The sequence below is a fragment of the Hypanus sabinus genome, chromosome 2 (assembly GCF_030144855.1).
Source record: "Hypanus sabinus isolate sHypSab1 chromosome 2, sHypSab1.hap1, whole genome shotgun sequence".
NCBI lineage: Eukaryota > Metazoa > Chordata > Chondrichthyes > Myliobatiformes > Dasyatidae > Hypanus > Hypanus sabinus.
Window position 1 is genome coordinate 43322097 of NC_082707.1, and position 27863 is coordinate 43349959.

At 42.3% G+C, this 27863-nt stretch overlaps 2 protein-coding genes across 7 annotated transcripts in view; one reads left to right on the plus strand and one right to left on the minus strand.

Moving 5' to 3' along the window:
* Positions 1-27863, minus strand: part of mcf2l2 (MCF.2 cell line derived transforming sequence-like 2) — a 312522-nt gene that overhangs the window by 151856 nt on the left and 132803 nt on the right. The window contains exons 8-14 of the mRNA XM_059944935.1: positions 27446-27562; positions 25079-25228; positions 21916-22040; positions 8789-8903; positions 4481-4600; positions 3373-3564; positions 3090-3281 (exon numbers count right to left, since the gene is read on the minus strand). Coding sequence (XP_059800918.1) covers positions 3090-3281; positions 3373-3564; positions 4481-4600; positions 8789-8903; positions 21916-22040; positions 25079-25228; positions 27446-27562 — 1011 coding nt within the window. The remainder of the gene's footprint in view (positions 1-3089; positions 3282-3372; positions 3565-4480; positions 4601-8788; positions 8904-21915; positions 22041-25078; positions 25229-27445; positions 27563-27863) is intronic.
* b3gnt5a (UDP-GlcNAc:betaGal beta-1,3-N-acetylglucosaminyltransferase 5a) overlaps positions 1-27863 on the plus strand; it is a 75192-nt gene that overhangs the window by 41652 nt on the left and 5677 nt on the right. The window contains exons 1-4 of one of the 6 annotated variants that reach the window (XR_009506935.1): positions 3441-3572; positions 4502-4651; positions 7672-8005; positions 8603-8736. The gene's annotated coding sequence lies outside the window, so the exon portion shown is untranslated. Of the gene's footprint in view, positions 1-3440; positions 3573-4501; positions 4652-7671; positions 8006-8602; positions 8737-27863 lie in introns of those variants that run through there. The other 5 variants (XR_009506933.1, XR_009506929.1, XR_009506927.1 and 2 more) reach the window with 5 other exon arrangements.

Below are 27863 nucleotides of genomic sequence, written 5' to 3' on the forward strand. Positions count from 1 at the left end.
CAGAGTGCGTGTGCTTGACTGACCTGCTGCCAGACCAGATCTATCTCCTATTGAAAATGTATAGCGCATCATGAAGAGGAGAATCAGACAACGGAGACCACGGACTGTTGAGCAACTGAAGTCTTATATCAAGCAAGAATGGACAAAATTTCCAATTGCAAATCTACACAATTAGTATCCTCAGTTCCAAAACAATTAAAAAGTGTTATTAAAAGGAAAGGTGATGTAACAGAATGGTAAACATGCCTCTATCCCAACTTTTGTTGAGTGTGTTGCAGCCATCAAATTCTAAATTTGTGTATATTTACCAAATACAATTAAGTTGGTCAGTAAAACTATTGAAAATCTTTTCTTTGTACTTTTGTCAGCTAAATAAAGGTTCACGTGAATTAACATATTACAGATTTTTGTTTTATTGCGTTTTGGAAAATATCCCAACTTTTCTGGAAATGGGGTTTGTACTTTGAACTGCTGTAAGAAAGCAAACTAAAATGTGCAAAGACTCAGACAGACAAAATGGACGTCACTGTGTAGAAAGGTGACTTGTAGCTGAGAATAATTTCCTAATGAGAGTTTAGGAGTAGTTGGAGAAAAGGCATGACGTTTATCCACATGCCCACACTACAGAAACATACAGCTTATACTCATGTACAAAAAAAAGCCTGTAGAATATTGGCCTCTAGTTAAAGGAGACTGGATTACAAATGTGAGGAATTATAGGAATCAAATTTTAAATAAAGTTTCATTGGAACCAGGTATTGAAGCATAATAGTCACTTATAATGACTTGATCTGTATAGATCGGGGGTCGGCAACCCGCGGCTCCGGAGCCACATGTGGCTCTTTTACGTCTGTGCTGCGGCTCCCTGTTACTTTGGGAAATAATTGGTTGTGGCGACCCTTTTCCTGGCACATCCGAACCGACTCACAATTAGATAGCCTACGGGGGTTTGCGAGCACAGAGCTTTGGAGCCTCTGCGCCATGGGGAGCAGGTTGAGGGAGGCTTAAAAGTGAGGCTGAAGATTTCGAATAAGGTTTTTTCCTTCGACTGCAGTTACCGACTCCGTGTCGTAATTTTAGCGCTGCGTGTAGCACACCGCTACATGGTCAGTATTTAATTAAAATGTATTTTATGTTAGTTTGTTAGTTTTTGAAATGTAAATCTAAATTTGAAGATTATGGTGATCTTGTACAATCTAAATAAGATGTTGTGGCGACCCATTTCCTGACACATCCGAACCGGCTCACAATTAGCCAGCGTTCAGGCTAAGGGAGATAGCCTACGGGGGTTTGTGAGTACGTGTCTTTTGCAGCATCCGCGCCCATGGAGGGCAGGTTGAGGGAGGCTTAAAAGCAAGGCTGTTTAGTTCGAATAAAGCTATCTTTGACTGCAGTTTACTGACTGCGTGTAGCAACCGCTACGTGTTTTTATCGCTGGCTGTCCAGAGGGGAGGTGCTGAAACGCTTTGTCGCGTGTCTGGAAGAAGTGAAAACTTTCCTGGGCAGCAAAGGGCTCAACTTTCCTGAGCTGGAACAGCCAGAGTGGCTGGAAAAGCTACACTTCATGGTAGACATGACAGCGCACCTGAACACGCTGAACACAGCTCTTCAACGGGGTAAGGACGTACAGCCCTGCACATGTTGGAGGATGTTTTGGCATTCGAGCGCAAGTTGACGTTGCTTGCCAGAGATTTACAGAAAGGCACATTGTCTCACTTGCCCAATTTGAGAGAGTTCAAACAATGTCACGACATGATAAATTCGGAGTATTTACATTCTGCAATCATCACAATGCAAACATCGTTTGGGAAACGCTTCTGTGAGTTCAGAGAGGAAAAAAACACATTATCCTTCCCGGTCACTCCCCTAAGCATCGATCCATCCCTACTGAATACGACTGCATTGTCAGGTGTGAGTCAACCTGAACAAGTATGATAAATATTTTAATTGCCTATTATTTTACGTATATTCATATGTTTTCATTGTTCAGTGAAATAGTCCTTTTATTTTTCAGGCTGACAGCTGGCTGATGTTATTTTTGATTTGCTGCTGGCGGCAAATTTAAGTTTGGCGTTTTTCATAAATACAAGAAGGACTCAAATAGACGTTGAGTATTTTACTTAAAAGTAACCTTTAACCTAACGTCTTTTTTTGGAGTTCAAAATGTTTCTGTTGCATGCAGAAATGTAATTTCGTTTTCTCTGCAGGAGTTCATCAATTTCATAAATGCAACACATTATAGTTTGTTTATACATAGCATAAAGGCAAAACAAAACGTTGTATGCAGTGTTATTTCATTTTAAATGTCAAACGGGTTTTGCGGCTCCCAGTGTTTTCTTTTCTGTGGGAAACGGGTCCAAGTGGCTCTTTCAGTGGTAAAGGTTGCTGACCCCTGGTATAGATGGTATACGAGTTTTCATTGTACTTTGGTACATGTGACAATAATGAACCAATTTACCATTAATCCTTGGGTATATTTGTCAGAGTTTTAATTACTTAGCAATTTAAGAAATAATGGCTTAATGTCTGTAATAACCTATGAAATGCACAGAAATCGCTCCTGTTCTTTTTGGTCTTGAAACTCTTGTTACTGATTTTCATATTTTCTGCTATACTGGTGTGTCATTATTTTTTCTGCTGTTCTCTCCCAAAGCAAGAACAGTAACATCACTTATTTTTGTAGAAACCTTCAATATCTATTGTTGCTATTTTCCCTTTCAATAATCCAGGCTAATACGAAGAAATTTCCCTCAACTGTCAAACTCTCTTCTCTCAGACACTGTTTATAGATGCAATTATTCAAAACAACTGTTTGAGCCTTTGTGCTCATTCTTTTCAAGCATTCAATTTCCTGTGAACACTAATGACGGTGCCACTGATCAAACACAAAATATCCTACAGATTTGTATTGTATTGGACATTTTATATTCAGAACTAAAATGTGTTGTCTTAGATTGATTTATGTCAATGTTCAGAAGGATAAAAAACACTCTTTGGACAAAATAGGTCTTTATCTTTTAATTTTTCCCAGAATCTTCTATTTAATGCCCCGTTTTGTATTATTCAAATCAATGGCATTTCGAGTTTACCTTAATTTCTGAGGTAAGAAAGAGTTCAAATTGTTTATGCAACTCCTTGGGGTTAGTTAGTTTGTGGTGTGCAGCAGTTTCCAGAAAACCCTCGATGTCCTGGAGTGCTGCCTCTGCTCCTTCTTGTGACTGGCATTTATCCACTGCTTGAGATGCTAGGAGATAGATCCCTGTTTCACACCATTCCTTTGCCTTTAAAAGGAAAATGTATACGTAACTGAGGAAGGAATATCAATAAAGAATGAAGTGCTTAATTATTGAACATTGGAACAAACAAAATTACACTATCCAATTGCCTATGGACTTCAAGTGATTTTCCAAGAACATCATGTTTTTTCTTCATTTCATTGGTAAAATCATCACATATACGTCTAAGTTCATTGCACTTTGGTCGGATGGAATCGATGGCATAGTGGTTGCTTTGGATAAGCTGGTCTCCGTGCTGAGCTAAAGATTGTGCCTTTCTTAAGGATTCCTGTAAAGGTAAGCAGCAAATAAAATAACAAGTCACAGCATATGAGATTTTAAAAGCAGATTTATTAAAACAATTTAATTTCATGTGATAGAAATAGAAAAATGATCCATATGTTTGTATAATGCTCTAACTTTATCATAGAAATGAAAGAAGTTCACTTTAAAGTTTTTATTTTGTCATTGATAGGGCATTTATTTCTAACATGCTTATGATAGAAATTTCTTCCTGGAGTATTGCAAAGGATTGCACTGAATACTTGATTTGATAAGTCATTCAATATGTTTTGCAAATGACTTGTACCGACTGATTAAAAGGAATTATTTGCAACCTGAAACTGGGGATCTATTTTTGTTATGTTGAAAAGAAGAAAGTTTGTAAAGGGTTTCCAAAGAACTATGGTTATTGTTCAATAGGATTTCTCCATTGAACAGATATAATTGGGGAAAACTAACTACCTCAACTTCAATTCTTAAAAGGAGACAAATTACCTTTGAAAGGAATGGCAACGGATAGATTCGTGCCTTAAGAGTTTACTCTTATTATAATGCAATATTTGCAGAGTTTAAAAGCATTATATAAAAAGAAATGTGAAAAGTAGGAGACGTTTATGATAGTATTAGTGGGATTTAATGTAGCATTTCTACGTATCATTATAATAATGACAACATTTAACAAGCTTGAAACAAATGTGGGATTCTAAACTGCTGCCAGAGAAAATTATTGGAACGTTAAGTACTTTTCCAGCCTGCGAACACATGAATGCTGCAAATTTAGTGAATCAATGGCTACTAGACTGATTTTTATTTTCAAAAAAATGTATGTGATTTGTGTATGAATTATAGATTTCATAAGAGTAATTATCAGAGAGAAAGTTCACTTGATTCTGAAGGGTATTTTACCTGTGCGTATCATTTACCTGTGCGTTCTCCTCCTGAAGTTGCAGTTCCTTTAGGAGGTGTTCCACACACGCTACACTGTCGCCAATATCAGTGAATGTTGCCTGTGTTTCCATCAGACAATCCAGAATGGTCTTCACCTGCAAGAAGATGACAATTTTATCTAAATTCCTGCTCTTCATTGCAATTTTGTAAGAATAATTAGAAAACATATTAAATGCTTTTCTGATTCACAGTGGCCCACGGGATGAGTTGGGATCTCCAAGTTGATATCTCATTGAATCTCTGTATTCACAGAAAATGTTTAGTATTTAAATAATACTACATGGTTAGCTAGGTTAATAATCTCATATTTTAATATCTGTAACTTCAAGGTAAAAACCCAGGTTGCAGTTATAGTAATAGGGAGAAGAGACAACTGGTGTTCAATACATTATAAAAGTGTAAAATTTTAACAAGTCTGTGTTGTAATAAAATACAATGCTACTTAATCAAACATAGGTTTCTGGTACTCTACTTGTATTCCCTACTTTTGGAATCCCCTTGCAAAAAATAGGGAACATAGAACAGTTAAGCTCAGAAACGTCATGAAATTGTCAGCCTACAATATCTGAGCCGAATATTATGCCGATATAAATGAATTAACCAGATCACCTGTATCTGATCCATGTCCCTCGTCCCTCTGTGTATTCATGTATCTAACAACTCTTTAAAAACCACTATCAATTTCCACTTCTACTCCTGGCCGTGCTCTCCAAGTCACGTACCTGCATGCATGTGTTCATATTAAAAAACAGTGCTGTGGACAAAACTTGCCTCGCCTTCATGCTCTTAACTGCATGTCTCCTGGTAATTTTATTGTTTACCCCGAGATTAAATTTTCTGACTCTCTACCCTATCTATGCTCTCAATTTTATAAACTTCTCATGTCTCCCCTCAGCCTCCAATACTTCACAGAAAACAGCCTCTCCCTACAGCTCATACCATCTAACCCAGTCAGTATCCTGATAAAACTTCTCTCCAACCTTTCCAACAAACTTGTCACATCTTTTTGTAATGGGGTAAACACAAACGTAAAATACCCCAAGAGCAAAACTGACCAAAGTTTTAAAGTTCCAACATAACTTCCTTACTCTTACACTCAGTCCTGTCAAATGAAGGCAGGCTTGCCATGTGCCACTTTTACAACCCTCTCTACATGCATAGGCACTCTGTACATAATGCTCCTTAGTGTCCTGCTATCAACAATACACATTCCCCTTACACTTACCCTCCCAAGTGCAACATCACATACTTGCTCAGATTAAACTCTATCTGCCGTTTCACCATCCATATCTGAAAAATGATCAATTTTCTGCATCTTTTGATAGCCCTGCACACTGTCCCCGGACTCTACTGATCTTTGGGTTGCCTGAAAATGTACTTCCCCATCCATCTGCATTTCCATCCAATTTATTTATATCCTTGTCTTTGTTGCACTAATGGATTATTTAGAATTAGTTGGAAAGCCTAACAGATGATAACAAAATCATCACCTGGAACTTCAAATTGTCATGTATAGTGTTCACTTGAAAGCAAACTTATTTTCATCAATTACAGTAATGCTTTGACTGTCATTCAAAATAAAGGGAAAAAGCAAAGTTCCATTTGTATTAAAAATGTCTGAGGTAAGCAAAGGAACTGAGTAGATGGATATGCATTTTGTTTCTTTTTCTATTGTTAAAATTTCCACTTGTATCTTTGCCTTCTGAAACTGTATGTACATTATGGCATTTAAGAGACCTAGCCACATGGATGATAGAAAAATGGAGCACTGTAGGAGGGAAAGATTAGATTGATCTTAGTAGGTTAAAAGGTCAGCACAGCATCATGGGCCAAAGGGCCTGGACTGTGCTGTAGTGTTTTATGTAATCTTGCATTTTGTGCAAAACTTTGTGTAATTAAAAGTGTAAAGTCAAAATAAATTTATAAAAAGCATAACAATGCATTTTACAGTCATGCAAGCTTCCCAATATGCATTTTTGCTTCACAGCAGGAATCAAGAGGTTAAACAGTTTGCATTAACATACTGAAGTATAAGAATGTAAGAAATAAGAGCAGGAGTAGGCCATTTGGCCCATTGAGCCTGATCCGCCATTCAATAAGGTCATGGCTGACCTGGCCATAGGCTTACCTTCACCTACCTGCCTTTTCCTCATAACCTTTAATTCCCCTACTATGCAAAAATCTATCCAACCTTGTCCTAAATATATTTAGGACCCTACTGGCTGTAGCTCCACTGAAGACTCCACTGCTTCATTGGGCAGAGAATTCCACAGGTTCACCACTCTCTGGGAAAAACAGCTCCTCCTCATCTCTGTCCTAAATCTACTCCGCCTAATGTTCAGGCCATGTCCCCTAGTTCTAGTCTCACCTACCAGTAGAAACAACTTTCCTGTCTCTCTTATCTACCCCTTTTCATAAATTTCATAATCACATAAAACTCCTTTTATTAAACTATTAAACATAGATTGGATGGGGTGGAGGAAGTTGCAAGTTCTTTGCTGGGTTAAAGACTTAAATAGTAATAAAAACAATAAATATAAATTACTAGAGTTTATTTGATTCATAAAACTTTTTGATATATTTTTAGGAAAGGTGGGGAAAATTTAGACGTTAGAAATGCAGAATGTTCTTGGTAGTATATTAAAACTGAATCTTTGTGAATGTATTAAGCACATGGACACAAAAGCCCTACTTATTGAATGTAAAATTGGTCAGAACTCTTCAGGTTCAAGTAGAAAATGAGGATGCTGCTCCCTTTAGAGATTTGCATGTATTAGCTTATTATATTTTGCAGTGTCTAAAGCCTTCAAGCAGGTGCCGGCTCGTAATTGCTGACTCAATCATGCAGATAATTAGTTCTAATCCAGCCAATTTATTAAATGTCCTTTGATAAAGACCTGGGCATATTTATTCTCTCTGGTGTGTGAAGTTCTAGTTACTGCCTCTGAATCCTTTGAAATCAGGTATTTGTTGGTTCCTGTTTTATTTGCACTATTTAACTGCCTAAGCAACATTGCCTACTTGTGTTATCCAACAACTTAAAGAGCACTTGTTATATTTATCCTGAAAGTGATAGCTTGCTATGAAATGTGATAGCTTAATAATTAAATGTTCTAAAGGTTTAACAATCGGATGACATTTTTTTAATTGACATCTGATTTTCCAGGGAATGTGAAAAAGAATCATGAAACTGGAACATAGAATGCTACAACGCAGTACAGGCTCACTATGCTCTGCTGACCTCTTAACCTACTCTAAAATCAATCCAACATAGATGGACAACCACTACCAATATGTGGGATAACAGGTTTGTGAGTCCAACCATGACCACTCTGGCTGAAGACTTTCATCATACTGGAAAATGATAGTCTGCAAAGAAAGATCTGGATAAGCATTTGACACTGATTCGATTTTCAAGCAGAGGTCTAGATGGAAATCCAACACTTCCCAAAATGACCCTGTGTGAAGAGCTTCTGGAATTGGAAACTAGGTAACCAGTGGTGAGTTTCTTGTTTTCTAGCTACCTTTGAAGCCTGTTATTGATTTGTGACTGATCAATCCAAGTTTCTGATTTATGGTGACCCCAGGAAGATGGCAATGGGGCACGTGGTGATGTCACTGTACATTGAGATGGTTAGATACGCTTTGAAGATTGTCGTTGCTTGGTATTTCTGCATCAAGTTTTTGTTGCATGTTGGTATATACTACTTCCTTATTGAATGAGTTGAAAATGGAATTGAACACTGAAAACTATCAAACATTCCCTTTGATTTTCCCACTGATACATCAGCAGTGGGGCTGAGGATCTTCTCTAGCAAGATCCTGAAATTGAGATGGTTGGTCTTCAACAACTTCAACCATCTTCTTTAGAGTCACACACAGTAGAGACTCTTTCCCTTGATTTAACATTAACTTTGACAGGGTTCTATGATGCCACGGGAAGTCACTTTCATCTCTCATCCTGAATTCTGTTTTTTTGTTAATGTTTGAATGTTAATTGAGAGATGACACTCCTGTTTCAAATAAAGCTAAGGAATCTTTTGTGTCTAGCTGAGATAGCAGAAATAATTTTCCTTATGGGATCTCTTGTGTTCCAGCAGCCTCCTCAGTGGTTGACTGGCGTGCCAATCTAGACCAATGAGCTCATGTCACTGGAACTGAAAGTGTCGACCTTCTGAGATGTAAGCTTCTGGTCCTTTCCTGTACTTCATTTGAAATTAAATAAATTGATGTTTGAACTCTGCATAAATCACCATGCAATAAATGCACATGCTGAAAAGTACCTCTCGAAAGTCTTGTTCAAAATGTCGTAACTGTAGGCATTGTTCAAGCTTGAGATGGTGTTTGGACCAAAACTGGTCAAAAGCATTTTCAGTTTCTTCCAGTTGTATCAGTAACCTATTGTGCAGAGTTTAACAATTCAAAATAAAATTACAACTTGGGCATCAATAAACTTTGAATATATCACAAATTATTGAATACACCCTAGCTCTCTTCTCATTACTACCATCAGGCAAAAGGTACAGGAGCCTTTGGTCCCAAACCACCAGATTCAGGAGCAGCTGTTACAATTGGGCTCCTGAACTGATGTAGATAACTTCACTCACCACAACTCTGAAGCGGTCCCACAACCTAGACTCGCTTTCAATGACTGCACAACACCAGTCTACAACTCAACTTTCAGTATTATTTATTCTTCTTATTTGCATAACCTATCTCCCTTTGCACGCTGTTTGCCAGGTTTTGTTTATGTATTTCATAAATCTCTATTGTATTTCTTATTTTGCATGTAAATGCCTGCAAGAAAATGAATCAAAATGCAGTCCCATATGGAAAATATACATACTTTGAACTCCAGTGTAAAATTAGGAATAACATTTAAAAGCTGCTTTAAAAAAAATGCAAGCAAATTAAAGTAAGATCAGAATACAGGCGTCTCCTGCTTTACGAATGTTCGCTTTATGCCATTCTCTTACAAAAGACCTACATTAGTAACCTGCTTTTGCATTACAAAGAGGATTTTTGCTTTTATGAAAATTTTTCCCATATAAATCAATGGTTCTTCGCTTTATGCCATTTCGGCTTAAGAAAGGTTTCATGGGAATACTCTACCTTCGTAAAGGTGGGGGGGGGGGGGAGGCATTTCTGTCAATTGGCAAGACTTTTATCCACGATCCCAGTGTGCAGAGTAAAGAGCACTATTTAAATAGTTTTCATGCATGATTGTTAAGTTTTGGATTGTGGTGGGCTGAAAATTAGTCAATCATTTTGCAAGTCCATGATATGCTGAAAAGGACATGAGGATGTGTTTAATGACTAACAGGATTAGTTCTGGCTTTGATGCTTGTATTGGTTGAGATGCTTATTAACACACACCATCTGGCATTACATACTGAGAACGTTCTATCATGTGATACTGCCAGGCATCATTGACCCATTTGAATTGGTTTTTTAAGCAAAATAGCACCTACTGCATCAGATCTTACTAATGTAAGGCTCTCAGTACCAGTAACTGTGGTGTAAACTGTTCAGGCTAACAAAATGGCTTCTCTATAATGTTACTTAATGCTGTAATGGGTTTCTGCGTCTGGAATGTTTGGGTTATGACTGCAGATAAGGGGGGAACTAACCATTGGAGAATTGTTATGCTAACTTGTATGTGTGAGCTGAGTTCATGGTCTTTTTCGGGAGGCGAGCGAGGAGGACGGATGTGTGAGGAGCGGACAGCGGATACTGGACGGCGGCGGTTCGGACAGTGGCCGAAGGCTCAGAAGGTCATTGTGAATGGAACCAGAGGCATGAGCTCCAGCGTATTAAAATATTTTGTGCACAGACTGATAAACTTACTGATTTGGTGTCTTTAGGCTATTTCTACTAACCCACCACTAAGAAATAACTATAAAGTTGCAATTATTTACTCGCCTTTGGTGTATTGTCTGGTATTTCTGTTGCAAGCGTGTACTGGGGGGGGGGGGCATTACACCGTATTTACACCGAAGTATTGCACTATTGGCAGGGCGACAGCAGTTCACCTTAGGCGAACGGGGGTAAATTGGGGGCACGGATGCTACACTAATGTTAATATTTTCAGCTGAAGGGAGGCAGGATATCTTCATTAAAGAGAACAAAATATACCACTGAACCAGTGTAGGGTCAAGAAAAATTGATCTACTTAATATTATCATGAAATGACGGAGCTGGTGCCTCACAGAGACAGTGCATAGGTCAATCCTTAGACCTGCTGCTGTCGCCTGTGTAAAGTTGGCATGTTTTCTGTTAACTGGCCATTATAAATTGCCCCCAGTGTGTAGATAGGTGGTTGTATCTGTAAAGAGTCAATTTTGAATGTGGGGGAATACATGGGATTAGTGTCATTGGTGCTTGATGGTTGTTATAAACTCAGTGGGTGGATGGACCTGCTTCCATGCTCTGTATCCATTAAGTTTGAAATCTATATATGCTTTACATATATAGATTAAAGTGTGTATGTATATATAGTCAGTGTATATATATGTTTCATATATAGATTACAGTGTGTAGAAGAGTGGTTGTAATGTACATTTCAAAAACATATAATGAGGTACTACATCAATAGAACAGCCACAATAAATATTAAAGAAAATAAACTGAAAAATAATGCGATTGACATTTGGAGTTTTTCCATAAATTCCTTTGCAAAAAGAAAATGATTTTGCTTGTAAAGTTCAAACTCTTCAGTGAGCAGAATACTTGCCAAAGTTGTTAGATTCTTGATTAGTAGGGGTATCAAAGGTTTGGGGAGAAGGCAGGAGAATGGGGTGGAGAGGGAATAAGTCAGCCCTGATCGAATGGTGGAGCAAACTCGATGGGCCAAATGCCATAATTCTGCTCCTATGTCTTTGTGGTCTTGCAATTCTTGTTCTGAGCTGCCACTTAAACAAAATCCTCCAGAGAAAAATATATTGATGAAAAGAAGTTTTATGCTATGATTAATGTAATTTCATACAATACTATTGGGCTTCAGTAGTCTAAGAACCTTCACTATTAACAACTGAGACAGCATTGGGGAAAAAAACCAGGAAAATGATAACTACAAGAATGTCCAACACTTGCTTTTCCCATTTAAGCAGCATTATACTATTTTCACCCTGTCCTGCCTCCCTGAATGGAATCTCTCTGTTGTCTAAATTCCATTATGTTGTAGGTCTTGCGTAAATTCTCCATTCCTGGGCCTGAGATTTTCCCACGTCTCCACTTGACATCTTTACCATAATTAACTAATGGAAGGAGTCTAATATAACTTTCAATTTCTCAGCATGAAATTACAGAAAGATAAGACTAATCCATAAATTTAATTCCTAAAGTGGGACAAGGCAAATTTTGAAGACAAGAAGTTGCAAACGTAGAGTCAGTGAAGCAGTTTGCAGCTAAAGGGACATCTGGCAAGTGGGAGGCTTTTAAAAATGAGATGGGGAGTGTTGTGTTTGTTATTGAGGGAGGGTGCAGAGCACACCAGGACAACAGCATGCAGGATACTCAACTGAACTTTATTGACAACCCTGTTTGTGCAGTATGTGAACTCCTCCCACGGGAGAGTGGCTAACAGAGTGACATAGGAATAACACTATTAACTCCCTCTACATCTTCCCTTCTGGGAAAACTAGGTATGTACCTCTTGTCTATAGAACGGCATTGAAATTATAATCGCTGAGGTAGGATCAGAAGGATCTTGGGGTCCGAGTCCATAGGACGCTCAAAGCAGCTGTGTAGGTTGACTCTGTGGTTAACAAGGCATACAGTGTATTGGCCTTCATCAATTGTGGAATTGAATTTAGGAGCTGAGAAGTAATGTTGCAGCTATATAGGACCCTGGTCAGACCCCACTTGGAGTACTGTGCTCAGTTCTGGTCGCCTCACTACAGGAAGGATGTGGAAGCCATAGAAAGGGTGCAGAGGAGATTTACAAGGATGTTGCCTGGATTGGGGAGCATGCCTTATGAAAACAGGTTGAGTGAACTCAGCCTTTTCTCCTTGGAGCGACAAAGGGTGAGAGGTGACCCGATAGAGGTGTATAAGATGATGAGTGGCATTCATTGTGTGGATAGTCAGAGGCTTTTCCCCAGGGCTGAAACGGTTGCCACAAGAGGACACAGGTTTAAGGTGCTGGGGAGTAGGTAGAGAGGAGATGTCAGGGGTAAATATTTTTATGCAGAGTGGCGAGTGTGTGGAATGGGCTGCCAGCAACGGTGGTAGAGGCGGATGCGAAAGGGTCTTTTAAGAGACTTTTGAATGGGTACATGGAGCTTAGTAAAATAGAGAGCTACAGGTAACCCTAGTAATTTCTGAGGTAGGGACATGTTCGGCAAAACTTTGTGGGCCGAAGGGCCTGTATTGCGCTGTAGGTTTTCTAATTCTGTTTATTTTACCCATCGCATGTAACTTGTGCTCCTCACATAAATATAAAAAAGAATTGCCAACATTATAACAAACTTTCTTTGTTTTTAATGGTCTCTCTGTACTTCTCTCCTTTTTTTCACCAATTGTTTTTTTTTAAATAAGAACCCTCTCATTTTGTGAAATGTTTAGAACTCCTCGGAAATCACTAAATCTAATGGAGATCAGGGCAGACTACCTGAGCACTCTGGCAAAGTGAGAGGGTTATTCTGCCCCTTTGGTCACTTGCCCTAAGATATTAGACCATGGAGAATACCTCTGTGGTGGGACAGATAAATGTTCCTTTGGTGAGTTGGTCTGAAACCCAAACAGCAGTGACAAAGATTTTGCTCTGTGTCTGAGATCACGCATGCTCTTCATTTTCTCACGCAGTGTTGTGTCAAAATTTCTCACTTTGTCTAAATCCGGTAAGTGAGGTTGGAGAAGAGAAGGAAGAACGGGCAGGCTTGTTCTCAGTTGACAGCTCTGGACTGTAAATATTCACAAGAGGTGTGAAGCGATAAGCTAGCAGTGTTTTGTAGGGGTCTTTTGCCTTCAGTAGGAGACTCTTAACAGTTTGCGTTTGCACTTCTCCATTTGCCTGTGGGTACTGTGAACTGCTTGTCTGGTGTCTGAACTCACAGTCCCAAGCAAGAGCTTTGAATTCTGAGCAGCTGCATTGCAGACTGTCTCTGGTATTCTGTGGTGAGGGAATACAGCTTTCAGGTGCTGTATAACTGCGACTGAGGATGTAGAAAGCAGCATTCCATGAGTAGTATCCACATTGAGATGATATTTGTCTCTTTCCAGCTGGAAATTGTCTGTGCCTGCAATTTGCCATGTAAAGTCTGCGAACTCTGTGGGGCAGAGAGATTCAGCATGACCTTAATGCAGCTTACCACATGCTTCATATTGCTTTACATAATCTTCCAGCGGTGTGCTCAGACCAGGCCATCACACTGACCACCTCGCTCTTAGGCGAAATGCTTTGGTATCTCAATGTCCTTGGTGGACTTAACTAATAACGTTGGCGTGCATAGAAGCAGGGACGACAAACCTGGAGCCCTTTAGCAGCAAGAATAGTGAGCTTCTCTCTTTCTAGCCAGTAAGGTTTGAAGCCATGAGCTCCTTTTAGAACAGCTGGCCATCCATGCTCACAGATTTGGACCTTTTTCAACTTGGCCTGAGTTTCATGCCGTTTACTCTGTGATGCAGGAAAGCTGTCGCCTACCTGAGCTATTAGATGTTGATATTTTCCATGGGGATGGAGTCAACTTCTGTCCACTCGCTTTTGCATGGCATCCTCGACAGTGTCTGGGTTTGTGAAAGACTTGCCGAGGACATGCTCAAAGTCATAACAGTATCACAGAAGACTCATTCTGAATGTGGAGGCAAGTCAGCCAAGTGTTCTGAGCTGAAGAGGCTGACGAGAGGTTTGTGATCTGTTTCTAGTAGGAACATGAATTTAGTGCCTAGCTAGCAGCGACTGAAGCATTCAGAAGCCCACACAAGAGCTGGTGTCTCCTTTCAGCTTGGGTGTACACTGTTCAGTAAGAGTCGGTACTTTTGATACATATGCTTACGATTTCCATTCACCTCTGCAGTTTTACGTGAGCACTTCCAACTAGGCCAAAGGAAGAGGTGTCTGCTGAGACCTTGGCTATTTTGTTCTGATCCAAGAATGCCAATGTTGGTGGAGAGATGAGCTGTGCTTTAACTGATGAGAATGTCTTCTCCTGTTCTGCGTCCCAGATCCAAATGTTTCTCTGAGAGAGGTGGCCATGTAGTGGCTTAGTTTTCTCTGCCAAGTCTGGAATGAACTTCCCCAGCTGGTTTACCATGCCAAGGAAACCACAAATCTCTGACACATTCGTAGGTTGTTCCATGGTCCGAACTCCTGCCAATTTGTCGGAATCTGGTTGCACTCCCTCTGAGGAGAGTTGGTGGCCTAAGAACTTCACCTCCAATTTTGCAAATTTGCATTGTTTTGGTTCAGGGTGATTCCAGCCTGGTTCAGTTTCTCCAAGGTGCTCTTTTGTCATGTTCCTTGAGCCTCTGAAGATCAGTATATCATCCATGTGGCAGGCTACTCCTTTCAGTCCCTCCAGAACTTCTTTCTTCCTCATCTGAAAGAATTCAGGGCTGATGAGTCCCTTGGAGGCACAGTGTCCATATGGTGTGATAGAGTTTGGGAGCATCTGTGATTCAGGAGATAGACAGGTCAGCCAGAACCCTGACTTTGTCTCTAGTTTGGTGAAGAACTTTGCTCCACCCAGCATACCCAAGGTATGTTCAAAAGAAGGCAGAATAAACTTCTCTCACCTCATTGCATTCATTAATTTTGTTAGATCAACACTGATCCTCTCTGTATCTGATGCAGCATCAATATCTCTCAGAGATGGGAGGTGAACGATAGGCAAGGGAGCACAGCATCTCGGAAACTGGGGGAGGAGAAGTGCCTCCAATCACCTTTATACAGGGGTCTGTGGGAGGAGCCACAGGAGCAGTCAGCAGAGGGGCGTGTCCAGACAGGTATACCCATAGTTTACCACATTCACCCCCCGTTTGTTTTAAATGAGAGTCCCCACGGGGCGAAGTTTCTTACAAGTATATTTACAGGTTAAGTCTATCAGGCGGTCAAGTCTGTCGCTGCGATCTACGTAGCACCGGTGGTGATTGCACCGGAGACGGTGGTTGTGCTGGCTCCGGCCTGACTTGAGGTGCCAGCCCGTTAGGCATCAGTAATCCCTCGTGTGTGTGCGTCGTGCCCTGTATGGGAGTGTCGTGAGGAGTCTGTGTAGGGCTTGGCGTGCACGGTGTCTCGTGGGTATATACATTGGTGGGTAGGGGGTTCAGAGTCATCATGGAGTGTTCGGGGTAGGGGTTTGGTGCTCCTGCGGGCGCCAGGTCGAGGACGGAGACCGTGTCCTCCTGCCCATCAGGTAAGACCACGTAGGCATACTAGGGGTTTGCACGAAGTAGGTGAACCCTCTCGACCATTGGGGAGTATTTATTGCTCCTCACATGTTTCTGGAGCAGCACTGGCCCTGGGGACTTCAGCCAAACCAGTAGGGTGGTCCCAGATGCAGACTTCCTGGGAAAAGAAAAGTCGTTCATAAGGGGTGGCATTGGTGGACGTGCATAACAGGGAGCGGATGGAGTGGAGTGCCTCGGGGAAGACTTCCTGCCAGCGAGAGACCGGCAATCCCTTTGACCTAAGGGCTAAGAGTGTGGCCTTCCACACAGTGGCATTTGCCCTCTCCACCTGTCCATTCCCCCGGGGATTATAGCTCGTGGTCCTACTAGTAGCAATACCCCTAGCCAGCAGGTACTGGCGCAGCTCGTCACTCATAAACGAGGACCCTCTATCACTGTGGATATAGCAGGGATATCCGAACAGAGTGAAGAGCTGGCGCAGGGCTTTTATGATGGATGTGGCAGTGGTATCAGGGCAGGGGATGGCAAAGGGGAACCGCGAGTACTCGTCGATTATGTTGAGAAAGTAGACATTGCGGTTGGTGGAGGGAAGGGGGCCCTTAAAGTCGACACTCAGTCGCTCAAAGGGGCGGGTGGCCTTGATAAGTTGTGCCTTTTCAGGACGGTAGAAGTGCGGTTTGCACTCAGCGCAGACTTGACAGTCCTTGGTCACTGTCCTGATTTTCTCAAGGGAGGAAGGCAGTTTCCGGGCTTTCATGAAATGGTAAAGTCGGGTGACCCCCCGGGTGGCAAAGATGTGCATGGAGGGCATATAGCTGGTCGAGCTGCCCGCTGGCACACGCTCCCCGGGATAGGGCATCAGGGGGCTCATTGAGCCTTCCAGGCCGGTACAGGATGTCATAGTTGTAGGTGGAGAGTTTGATTCTCCACCTCAAAATTTTATCATTTTTGATTTTGCCCCGCTGTTGGTTGCTGAACATGAACACAACTGAGCACTGGTTGGTCCGCAAGGAGAACCTTTTGCCGGCGAGATAGTGTCTCCAGTGCCTAATAGCTTCCACTATGGCCTGGGCTTCTTTCTCCACCGCGGAGTGCCGAATTTCAGGGCCCTGAAGGGTACGAGAGAAGAATGCTACCGGCCTTCCTGCCTGATTGAGGGTAGCAGCCAGCGCGAAGTCGGAGGCGTCACTCTCTACTTGGAAGGGAATGGTCTCGTCCACCGCATGCATCGCTGCTTTGGCAATGTCCCCTTTAATGCAGCTGAAGGCCGCGCGGGCCTCGACTGAGAGGGGAAATGTGGTGGACTTGATCAGGGGGCGGGCCTTGTCTGCATAGGGGGCGATCCCCTCCCTGAGCAGCTGCTGCACCTCTGACTTGATGAAGGCTCTGTCCCCCGCGCTGTACCTCCTGCTTTTAGTTGCCACAGGTTTACAGTTGGGGGTCAGGCTAGGGAACAGCGGTGGGGGAGGGATCTTGAGGGTGGAGAGGCTGCAAGTGGTGTCAGTAGCATGGCCGTTGGCATGGTGTTGGGTGGGATGTGCGGGTCGATGTGTGTGTGTGGTCAGTAGCGGGGTATATGATGAAATCCCACAAAGCTAAGGATTTCTGACAGTGATTGGTGGGAGAGGCCCATCATACTCCATTGTCACACTTTTCAGGTGGCTCTGGAAGTCGAGCCCCAATAGCACAGGGGCACACAGTTGAGGCATGACCAGTAATGCAAAGTTCCGATATTCTGTGCCCTGCACCACCAATGTCACTACACAACCCCCCCAGATGTCTGTGGAATGCAACCCAGAAGCCAGGGTGACCCTCTGGCTTACCAGCCGTGTCACGAGTCCACAGCGTTGCACCGTGTCCGGGTGAATAAAACTCTCAATGCTGCCCGTGTCAAACAGGCAGCTAGTCCTGTGCCCCTCCACCAGGATGTCCATCATTGACCTTGCGAGCTGGTGTGGGGCGCTTTGGTCGAGGGTCACGGAGCCCAGAGTTGAATCGCCACCTTGGTGCCCGGTAAGCACCCGTGGGTCGGAGGTGGGGTGAGGTGGAGCCGACAAAGATGACCGCCCCCATGTCTCGCACGCGGCGGGCAGGCAAGATGGTGACCCCCATGACTCGCACGCGGCGCTGATCAACCCCGCTTGTGGTTTGGACTTACAGGCCTTGGCGAAGTGGCCCTTCTTTCCGCGGCTGGAGCAGGCAGCTTCTCAGGCCAGGCAGCGTTTTCAGGGGTGCTTTTCGAGTCCACAGAAGTAACACTGCGCGGACTTGCGACTGGCAGCAGCCGAGGTCGATTTGCCGGCGGGTTGCGGGGACTTCACGGACTCATGACTGGCAGCAGCTGAGGTCAATTCGCCGGCGGGTTGCGGGGTCTGCAGTGTCCACGGGGCCGGCGGGAGATCGCACGCCTGGACAGCGTCAGCGTTGCGCAGAGCGGCCTCCAGCGTGTCGGCCAGCTTGATGGCCGAATGTAAGGTAAGATCGGCGCATTCCAGCAGCCGCTGGCGCACGTACACTGACCTGATCCCCGTAACAAAGGCATCTCTTACTAGCAGCTCTGCATGCTGTTCCACCATCAGTCCCCTGCAGTTGTAGGCCCGCACGAGTGTCTGAGGGGCCCGAACAAACTCAGTGCTCAAATCTCTGGCCCACTGCCGCCGTGTCACTAAGCGATGTTCACCGGCTGCCAATATTGTCTTTTGAGGGCATCCATCACACCCTGGTAGTCCGTTTGGTCTCTGATCATGGAGTAGACCCTTGCACTGACTCTGGAGAGGAGAACGCTGTGCATCGTGGCAGGGTCGGTCACATGAATCTCCTCCAGGTACGATTCAAAGCATTGCTAGCCAGAGTTTGAAAGCATCGCCAGCTTCCTGATATTGAGGGTCGAGATCCAATCTGTCCGGTCATAAAATGCTCTCCACGTTTTAAAATTGCTGCTAATAAAATTGATGCACCATCAATAACTCTTGGAGACGGGAGGTGAATGATAGGCTTTTATTAGCAGCAAAACGGAGCACGGCATCTCGGAGACTGAGGGAGGAGCAGTGCCTCCAATCGCCTTTATACAGGGGTCTGTGGGAGGAGCCACAGGAGCAGTCAGCAGAGGGGCGTGTCCAGACAGGTATACCCATAGTTTACCACAGTATCATCTGGCTTGGGAACAAGAACCACGGCTGCCCACCAGCCAGAAGGTCCATTCATTCTAATTATGATATCAAGTGCCTCCATTCTCTCAAGTTCAGCTTTGATTTTGTTCATCAATGGGACGGTGGTATATGCTTCATTGTGGTCAAACAGTAGAGCATTATTCCTAGCCTCAGCTGGATAAGGTACAGCTCTTTCAGTATCCCCAGGTCCGTGAACAATTCCGGGTGCTTCTCCAGTGACTGAACATTGTTTAGTGAATCCACCCTTACAGTGAGGTTCGGATTCTCAACGGCACGTCATCCCAGCAGTGGTGAGAAGTGATTCTGTACAGGACACTCAACTGAACTTTGTTGCTAACCCAACTTGTACCGTTTGTGAACTCCTCCCACGTGAGCGTGGCTAACCGAGTGGCAGAGGAATAACACTATTCACTACCACTACAGGGCGGCTGAAGTACAACCTCTTCCTGCTAGAGTGAAGGGCAAAGCAACTATGATTAAGGAGCTCTTGCTGATGAGGGCTGTTGACCCACTGGTCAGGAAAAAGAAGACAGCATATGTCAGGTACAGGCCGCTGAGATCAAGCGACTCCCTTGCCGTATTAGAGATGTAGGAATACGCTTATGAATGGAATCAGGAATGCAAAATGAGGACATGTGATAGCTTTGGTGACAAGGTCATGGAGAATCCTAAGAGACTCTGCAAGTGTATAAAGGGCAAAGGGCTAACTACAGAGAGAATAGGTCCCTTTAAACTACAAAGTTGTCATTTATGTGTGGAGCCATAGGAAACAAATAAGGTGTTAAATGAATATTTTTTTGTTTGTATTTACTGTGGAGAGGTTAATGGAGGATAAGGAATTAAGGGAGATGAATAATGATCTATGAAATAGATTCACTTTACAAAAGAGGTGTTGGCAGTGTGAAGGCAGATTAAAGTAGTTAAATTTCCAAGGCCTGATAAGCGTATCCTAGGATACCATGAGAAGGCAGGGAAGAAATTGCAGATCTCTGGCAGAGATATCATATTTACATCATCTTTAGCCATAGGTGAGGTTCTGAGTACTGGAAGTAGTTAATGCTATGCCTTTAGTTACAGACTGGGGAGTCTAACATCAGTGGTTTGAAAGTTAATGGAGTTAATCCTAAACTAAGGCAAGGACTGATAACGATTAGTCATCACGGGTTTGTGTACGGGAAATTGTGTCATAAATTTGACTATCTACTTGACTTTAGCAGGGCTTTTGACAAGATGCCACGTAATAGGCTAGTCTAAAAGATCAGATCACATGGGATGCAGGATCATCCATCCAAATGCATACAAATTGGCTTAATGGAAGGAGTCAGAGGATTATTGTTCAGGTTAGAGAGCTGTGGCCAGGTATACATGCCACAGCGATCGATGCAGGATCCATTGCTGTTTAGCATCTATATTAACAATTTGATGACTATGTTGTGGATGACACCAAAAGTGGTGGTGTAGTGAACAATGATAAACATTACAACAGGACCTTGATTATTTGGGGGGTGGGGGAAGGAATGGAAAATGGAATTTAACTTGGCCAAATGCACGGTGTTGTATTTTGGTCAGTTAAACCGGGGCTGGATTTGCACAGTAGTTGGGTTGTAACAGAGCAACCCAGGGTGCAGGGACATAGTTCTCTGAAAGCGCTGCCATACCCTTCTGGTTACCTTTTTCAAGTTTTGGATTTGATCAAAAGGTTTTTTCTTTTTTCCTACTTTTAATCTCAAGATGAACTGCCTAGTTTTTCTTTCTTCTTTTTTTGTGTTTTGGGTTTTTTTCGATGTACACTTCAATTATAGAGGTTCCTTTATCTTTTTTCTTCTTATTATGGGTAAGAGGAGAATCAATTATCTCTTTTTATTATATACTATTAGATTAATTCTATGTATGATTGTGATAATTTGTATTTTTCTTCCTATTTGAATTGTTATTGATAGAGATTTTTGAGACAATTCTCCTCTTGTTTATTTATATGTTCCTTTTGTATTTAACTACTAAAAAGATTGATAAAAAACAAAGTGCTGCCACAGATAGACAGGATGGTGAGAAGGGCATTTGGTACGCTTGCTTTATCAGTTAGGGTACTGAGTACAAGAGCTGGAACATTGAGTTACAACCGTACAAGTACTTACTGTGATGTATTCTGTGTGGCTCTGATAGGGAGGAAATCATCCAGCCAGAAAGGGTGCAGAGAAGATTCACAAGAATATTATTGGGTGGAGGGCTTGAGTTCTGAAGAGGGGCTTGATAAGCGGGAACTTTTTTCCCTGGAGGGTTGGAGGCCGAGGCGAGACTTTATAGACAGTTATTAAGGCAGAAGTGGAGTAGATAAGATGAGTAGTCAGTCTTTCTTCAGAGTAGTGGAGTCTAAAACTCGGGGGCATGAGTTAAGTTGAGAAGGGGAAATTTACAAGGGGGTTGAAGGGCAACTTTTTTCACACAGGGTGGTGGGCATATGGAACACGCTGCCAGAGGCTGGTACAGTTACAATGTTTAAAGGGCATTTGGATGGGAAAAGTCTAGAGAGATATGGGACAAATAAAGATAAATGGGATGAGTGCTGTTTGACATGTTGGTTGACCAAAGAGCATGTTACCATGCTGTATAACTCCGACTCTTGGAATTTTAGTAATAGGTCAAAATACACAAGGAAGACTAATGTTAACATTGACATTTTATCTTAAAAAAATTAATGTTGGATAGCTATTTCTAACGTGGAGTCATTTGAGGCATCCTGATTATCTAGTCTGCTGTGTAAAACAGTAACCAATTTTACATAAACACGATCAGTTCAAGTTCACTGATAGTTACTTATATCGCTTATATCATGCATTTTTATGAAATTGTGTTGTAAAGAAAAAAAATCTGATGTGAGGTCTCCCACTAACCTTTCAACAGTAGCCATATTTTCCAGTTCATCAGAATTCAGATTATAATTAGGATTTTTAGTAACTGGCTCCTTAATATGTACCAGTAAAGTATTACCTTCTGTAACTGCCGATTTTAGTTTATCCTGAAAAACAAGAACAGCTTATTAATCATTGCTTTATCTTAGCAAATGAGGTCTTGTGATCATTAGCAACAAAGGATACTGCACATGACTGAATACATTTCTTGCAGTTTTTGTGATGTGTACAGTGGAACGTACAGTAAATAGTATGACACTAAACACAAGACAGCAAAGTGTTACCAATTACTTTTTTTAAGAATTGTTGAATGTTTGGATTTGTTATTTTTTTTAATATCCACTTACATGGCTTTACATTATTAACTTCCTATCAAGATTAAATTAAACAAATTAAATTAATGACTTTGTATCATCCTCCCTGAGGCCTGACATGGTCATTCTGTTAGAAATCTCAAAGCAGGTGCTAGAACAGACAATTCCTTGGGCATTCGAGTGCAAGAAGGCCAGATACCAGCTAGAGTAGTGTCAGAGGTGGATAGAGGGCATAACCAGGCTATAGGGGTGGGGTGTAGAGGGTTTGCTGGCAGCTGACTCTGCACAATCCACTTTCTCCTTGGTGTCAAGGAGGGTTGCAAAGGGAAGAGTCATCAGGACCATCACAAAGACTGCTGAGCGAGCCTCCAAATGACTATGGATCCAGAGGTGTGACCCATGGACCAATGGCACCAGATGACTATGGGTCCAGAGTGAGACCCATGGATCGATGATACCAGATGACTATGGGTCCAGAGGTGTGACCCCTGGACCGATGATACCAGAAGACTATGGATCCAGAGGTGAGACCCCTGGACCAATGGCACCAGATGACTATGGATCCAGAGGTGAGACCCCTGGACCAATGATACCAGATGACTATGGGTCCAGAGGTGTGACCCCTGGACCGATGATACCAGAAGACTATGGATCCAGAAGCGTGACCCATTGACTGATGATACCAGATGACTATGGGCCCAGAGGTGTGACCCATGGACCGATGATACCAGAAGACTATGGGCCCAGAGGTGTGACCCCTGGACCGATGATACCAGAAGACTATGGATCCAGAGGTGAGACCCCTGGACCGATGGCACCAGATGACTACGGATCCAGAGGTGAGACCCCTGGACCAATGATACCAGATGACTATGGGTCCAGAGGTGTGACCCCTGGACCGATGATACCAGATGACTATGGATCCAGAGGTGAGACCCCTGGACCAATGATACCAGAAGACTATGGGCCCAGAGGTGTGACCCATTGACTGATGATACCAGATGACTATGGGCCCAGAGGTGTGACCCATGGACCGATGATACCAGAAGACTATGGGCCCAGAGGTGTGACCCATGGACCGATGATACCAGAAGACTATGGGCCCAGAGGTGTGACCCATGGACCGATGATACCAGAAGAATATGGGCCCAGAGGTGTGACCCATTGACTGATGATACCAGAAGACTATGGGCCCAGAGGTGTGACCCATTGACTGATGATACCAGAAGACTATGGGCCCAGAAGTGTGACCCGTGGACCGATGGCACCAGATGACTATGGGTCCAGAAGTGTGACTCATGGACTGATGGCACCAGATGACAATGGGTCCAGATGTGTTGTCCATGTACCGTTGGTACCAGATGACTCTGAATCAAGAGGTGTCATGTGGACTGATGCTGATGGTACACAAGCCAGGGCCTGATCATCCCTGCCTGAGTCACCTGGATGGGAGTGTCTGATGTTGAAAGATCTGAAACTCCTGATGACCCATGGTTATATCACTGATGATGTGTCCCAGCACTAACTAGGATGTATCTCAGCATCTGGTAATGTCAAAATCTGTAGGCTTTGAAATGAGGTGGGGTCTAGGCTTTGCAGGATCTGGGTTCACATACCAAGCACCAAATGGTGCTTAAGATGTGTCTTTTTTTCAGGAATGGGTGTGTGTGTGTGTGTGTGTGTGTGTGTCTGTCTGTCTGTCTGTCTGTGTGTGTGTGTGTGTGTGTGTGTGTGTGTGTGTTGTTTGATGTTTTTCTCTGAACGATTTTCATGTTCTTCCTTTGAAATTTGTCTTCTCCAGATAGCCATGAAACAGAGTTGTATATGGATACATGTTTTGAACCTTTTGATGTTAAATAGATTATTACTCATTCATTGTTTAAGAAACAATTACTAATTTTCAAAACAGAACTACATTCCATGGCCACTTTATTAAGAGCCTCCTATAATGTATGGTCGTGGCCATCTGCTGCTGTAGTCCATGCACTTTGAGATTTAATGCATTGTGCATTCAGAGATGCACGTCTGCACACTGTTGTGAAGCCTGGTTTTTGAGTTCCTCTCAGCTTGAACCAGTCTGGCCATTCTCCTCTGACCTCACTCATTAACAAGGCATTTTCCTGCTGCTTACCAGATTTTTTTTTTGTTTTCACACCATTCTCAGTTAACTCCAGAGACTGTTATGTGTGAAAATCCCAGGTGATCAGCAGTTTCTGAGATACTCAAACCACCCTGACAGGCACCAACGATCAATCCATGGTCAAAATCACTTAGATTATAGTTCTTGCCCCTTCTGATGCTTGGTCTGAACAAAAACTGAACCTCTTGACCATGTCCGCATGCTTTCATGTACTGAGTTGCTGATTAGATATTTGCATTAACGAGCAGGTGTACAGGTTTACTTCAAAGCACACAATGTCCAATTCATTCAACAGTTTACCTTTTCCTAAATACTATTTAAAAGGTATGTGCATGGACCGCAAGATAGCACTGAATGCCTACCCCTAATTGCCCTCAGCAAAGCACTGTAATATTTTAGAAATGAGGGTCAACCAAGTGGTTGTGGACATGAAGTCACATTTTGGCTGAATGGATGAAAACTTCAGTCTCTGAGTAATTTGGCTCCATGGTACTCTGCTATCAATTATTAGTTGAAGGCATAAGCATTGGAATGTAACAATTCCTGTAAAATTGCCAAATGAGATAACAATTCCACTAAGTGTTACCTTGTCCATGTGCACATCCTCCCAAGTTATTACTATTAGCTCCCAACCTGTATCATTGATACTGAAGTATATTAATAAGTACATAATGATGATAATAATATCTACCTTGAGATCATTGTGTTTTTCTGAGTGAGTGGTGAGCAGCAATTTTGTACACTGGACATCATTGGGTAATTCCGTTTCTGCAAGCTCAGTGCCGAACGACTGTAACAACTGTGCTGTCACCTTTACAGTCATTGCAAAGTTTTCAATGGCCTGAAAACAAATATTTCAGAATTTGTAGAAATCATAAACCCAATACATATTAAAAACCAAGAATGTGTAGATACACACACCCTTAATATTGCAACCTAACTGCTTAACAACTCATTAACTGAAAATTAATCTTGGGTTATTGTAGCAACCGAGTTAAAACAACATGCAGAATAACAAATAACAAAATGAACTGGGATTTTCATTCGCAGCTGGTGCAATTAACAGGAGCAAAGTGGCGACATCTTGCACAGTAGTGGAATATTAATGCTTCTGCCTGCCAGTACTTTTTCCTGCAAGTTAAAGTGACAGGTCACTAAGAAACAAACACGAGGAAATCTGCAGATGCTGGAAATTCAAACAACACACACAAAATGCTGGTGGAACACAGCGGGCCAGGCAGCATCTATAGGGAGAAGCGATGTCGACGTTTCGGGCCAAGACCCTTCATCAGGACTAACCAAAAGGAAAGATAGTAAGAGATTTGAAAGTAGTGGGGGTAGGGGGAAATGCGAAATGATAGGAGAAGACCAGAGGGGTGGGTTGAAGCTAAGAGCTGGAAAGGTGATTGGCGAAAGTGATACAGAGCTGGAGAAGGGAAAGGATCATGGGACAGGAGGCCTCAGGAGAAAGAAAGGAGGTGGGGAGCACCAGAGGGAGATGGAGAACAGGCAAACAACTAAATATGTCAGGGATGGGGTAAGAAGGGGAGGAGGGGCATTAACGGAAGTTAGAGAAGTCAATGTTCATGCCATCAGGTTGGAGGCTACCCAGCCGGTATATAAGGTGTTGTTCCTCCAACCTGAGTTTGGACTCATTTTGACAATAGAGGAGGCCATGGATAGACATATCAGAATGGGATGCGGAACTAAAATGTGAGGCCACTGGGAGATCCTGCTTTTTCTGGCGGACCGAGCGTAGGTGTTCCACGAAACAGTCTCCCAGTCTGCGTCAGGTCTCGCCTATAAAAGGCCACACCGGGAGCACCGGACGCAGTATACCACACCAGCCGACTCACAGGTGAAGTGTCTCCTCACCTGGAAGGACTGTCTGGGGCCCTGAATGGTGGTGAGGGAGGAAGAGTAAGGGCGGGTGTAGCACTTGTTCCGTTTACAAGGATAAGTGCCAGGAGGGAGTTCGGTGGGAAGGGATTTTCCCACCAGCATTTTGTGTGTGCGTCACTAAGAAAGATGCCTGAATACAAACTGGGAAATGGAAACAAGCTGCCATTCTTCCACAATCCAGTTTACATGATGTGTGCCTCTGGAGCAGCTTGGTATTAATCAATATTTTATCCAAGATAATGAAAAATTCAGCCACAATTTTGCATTTAAAATGATAAGGCAAGTGCAGTATGATGTTATTTGTAGGTAAGGACCAAGAACACAGTCAAATGAAAATATTCATAAGATTCTGGCTACCTACCTCATTCCATTAACTTTACAAAAATGGCATTTACCCTTTTTTGAGGAATTTGCTATATTAGCCTAATCATTGCCTATTAAACCTGAAGAAAATTCTGTCCTGTTGTCTAACCATGCTAAGTGTGATAAACAATCTAAACATTTTATCATTGAAAATTAACTTAAAATTACAGAATCTAAATTTTCATATATACATGGCATATTTGTTGTAAATAGTATACAGTTTAAAGTGAATTGGATGTTGAATACAGCTGAAGCCTTTACTAGGTACGATCTCAGACAAACCGTAGCCCTATTATAAAATTATTCTGTATGACATTTGTAACTTTTATTAAACATTCACCATTATTGTCAACATACTTGATTTTTCATGAGAACAGATTTAAATATTCCATTTGAAATTTACTTTAATTAAGATAATGGTGAGAATATTCTCAGTAACAGAACAAAGAAAGACACATGACAAATAATGCAGATATTCTCAGCATGGACATTCTGCTGGTGCTTCCTAAACTAGTGGGCCTGAGACCAAGAAACAGGACATGATGGTTCAGAGTACTGCTTTCTAAGTTGCTGACTGTGACAACGATCACCCTTATTTACAAATTCAAACTACTGGTACTTTGGCCAGTTTATTAGAATACAGTTTTATTAGTAGATTTCATATTTTGGGAAAATTTGCTGATAAGTTGCAATTAGCAATTCTAATACCTCCAATTTAATAATCAATAGCTCAGATAGACAATTAAAAATAGATGGATGAACGGTTGTAAAAAAAAATGGTTATTGCACTTACAGTTCGATGGTGAATCCACTGATTATGACAATATTCCAGAGTACCTCCCAAGTCCTTTGTTAACTGACTTTTCTCAATGTAGTTGTGCAAGTCCGCTATAGTATTTAACATGATGATCTGGAACAGATTCAGCAGAGAGCTTTTTGAGCTATCAATTCACCCTTACCTGTGCCTAGAGTATCGTAACAATGAATATCCCATGTGATTATCAGATGAATGTTATACAATTATAACAGTAATTTATAGCAAATAAATTAAATATTATACAGACCTGTAATTCTACATTGAACTTCGAAGTACACAGAAAACCATAAATATTTGTCCAGGTTTATGAAAGATAAAAGATCCAAGACACCAATGACCAGAAGGTATAAATTCTGTTTATCATTCTTAACTGTTAAGGTTATTTTAGTAAGTC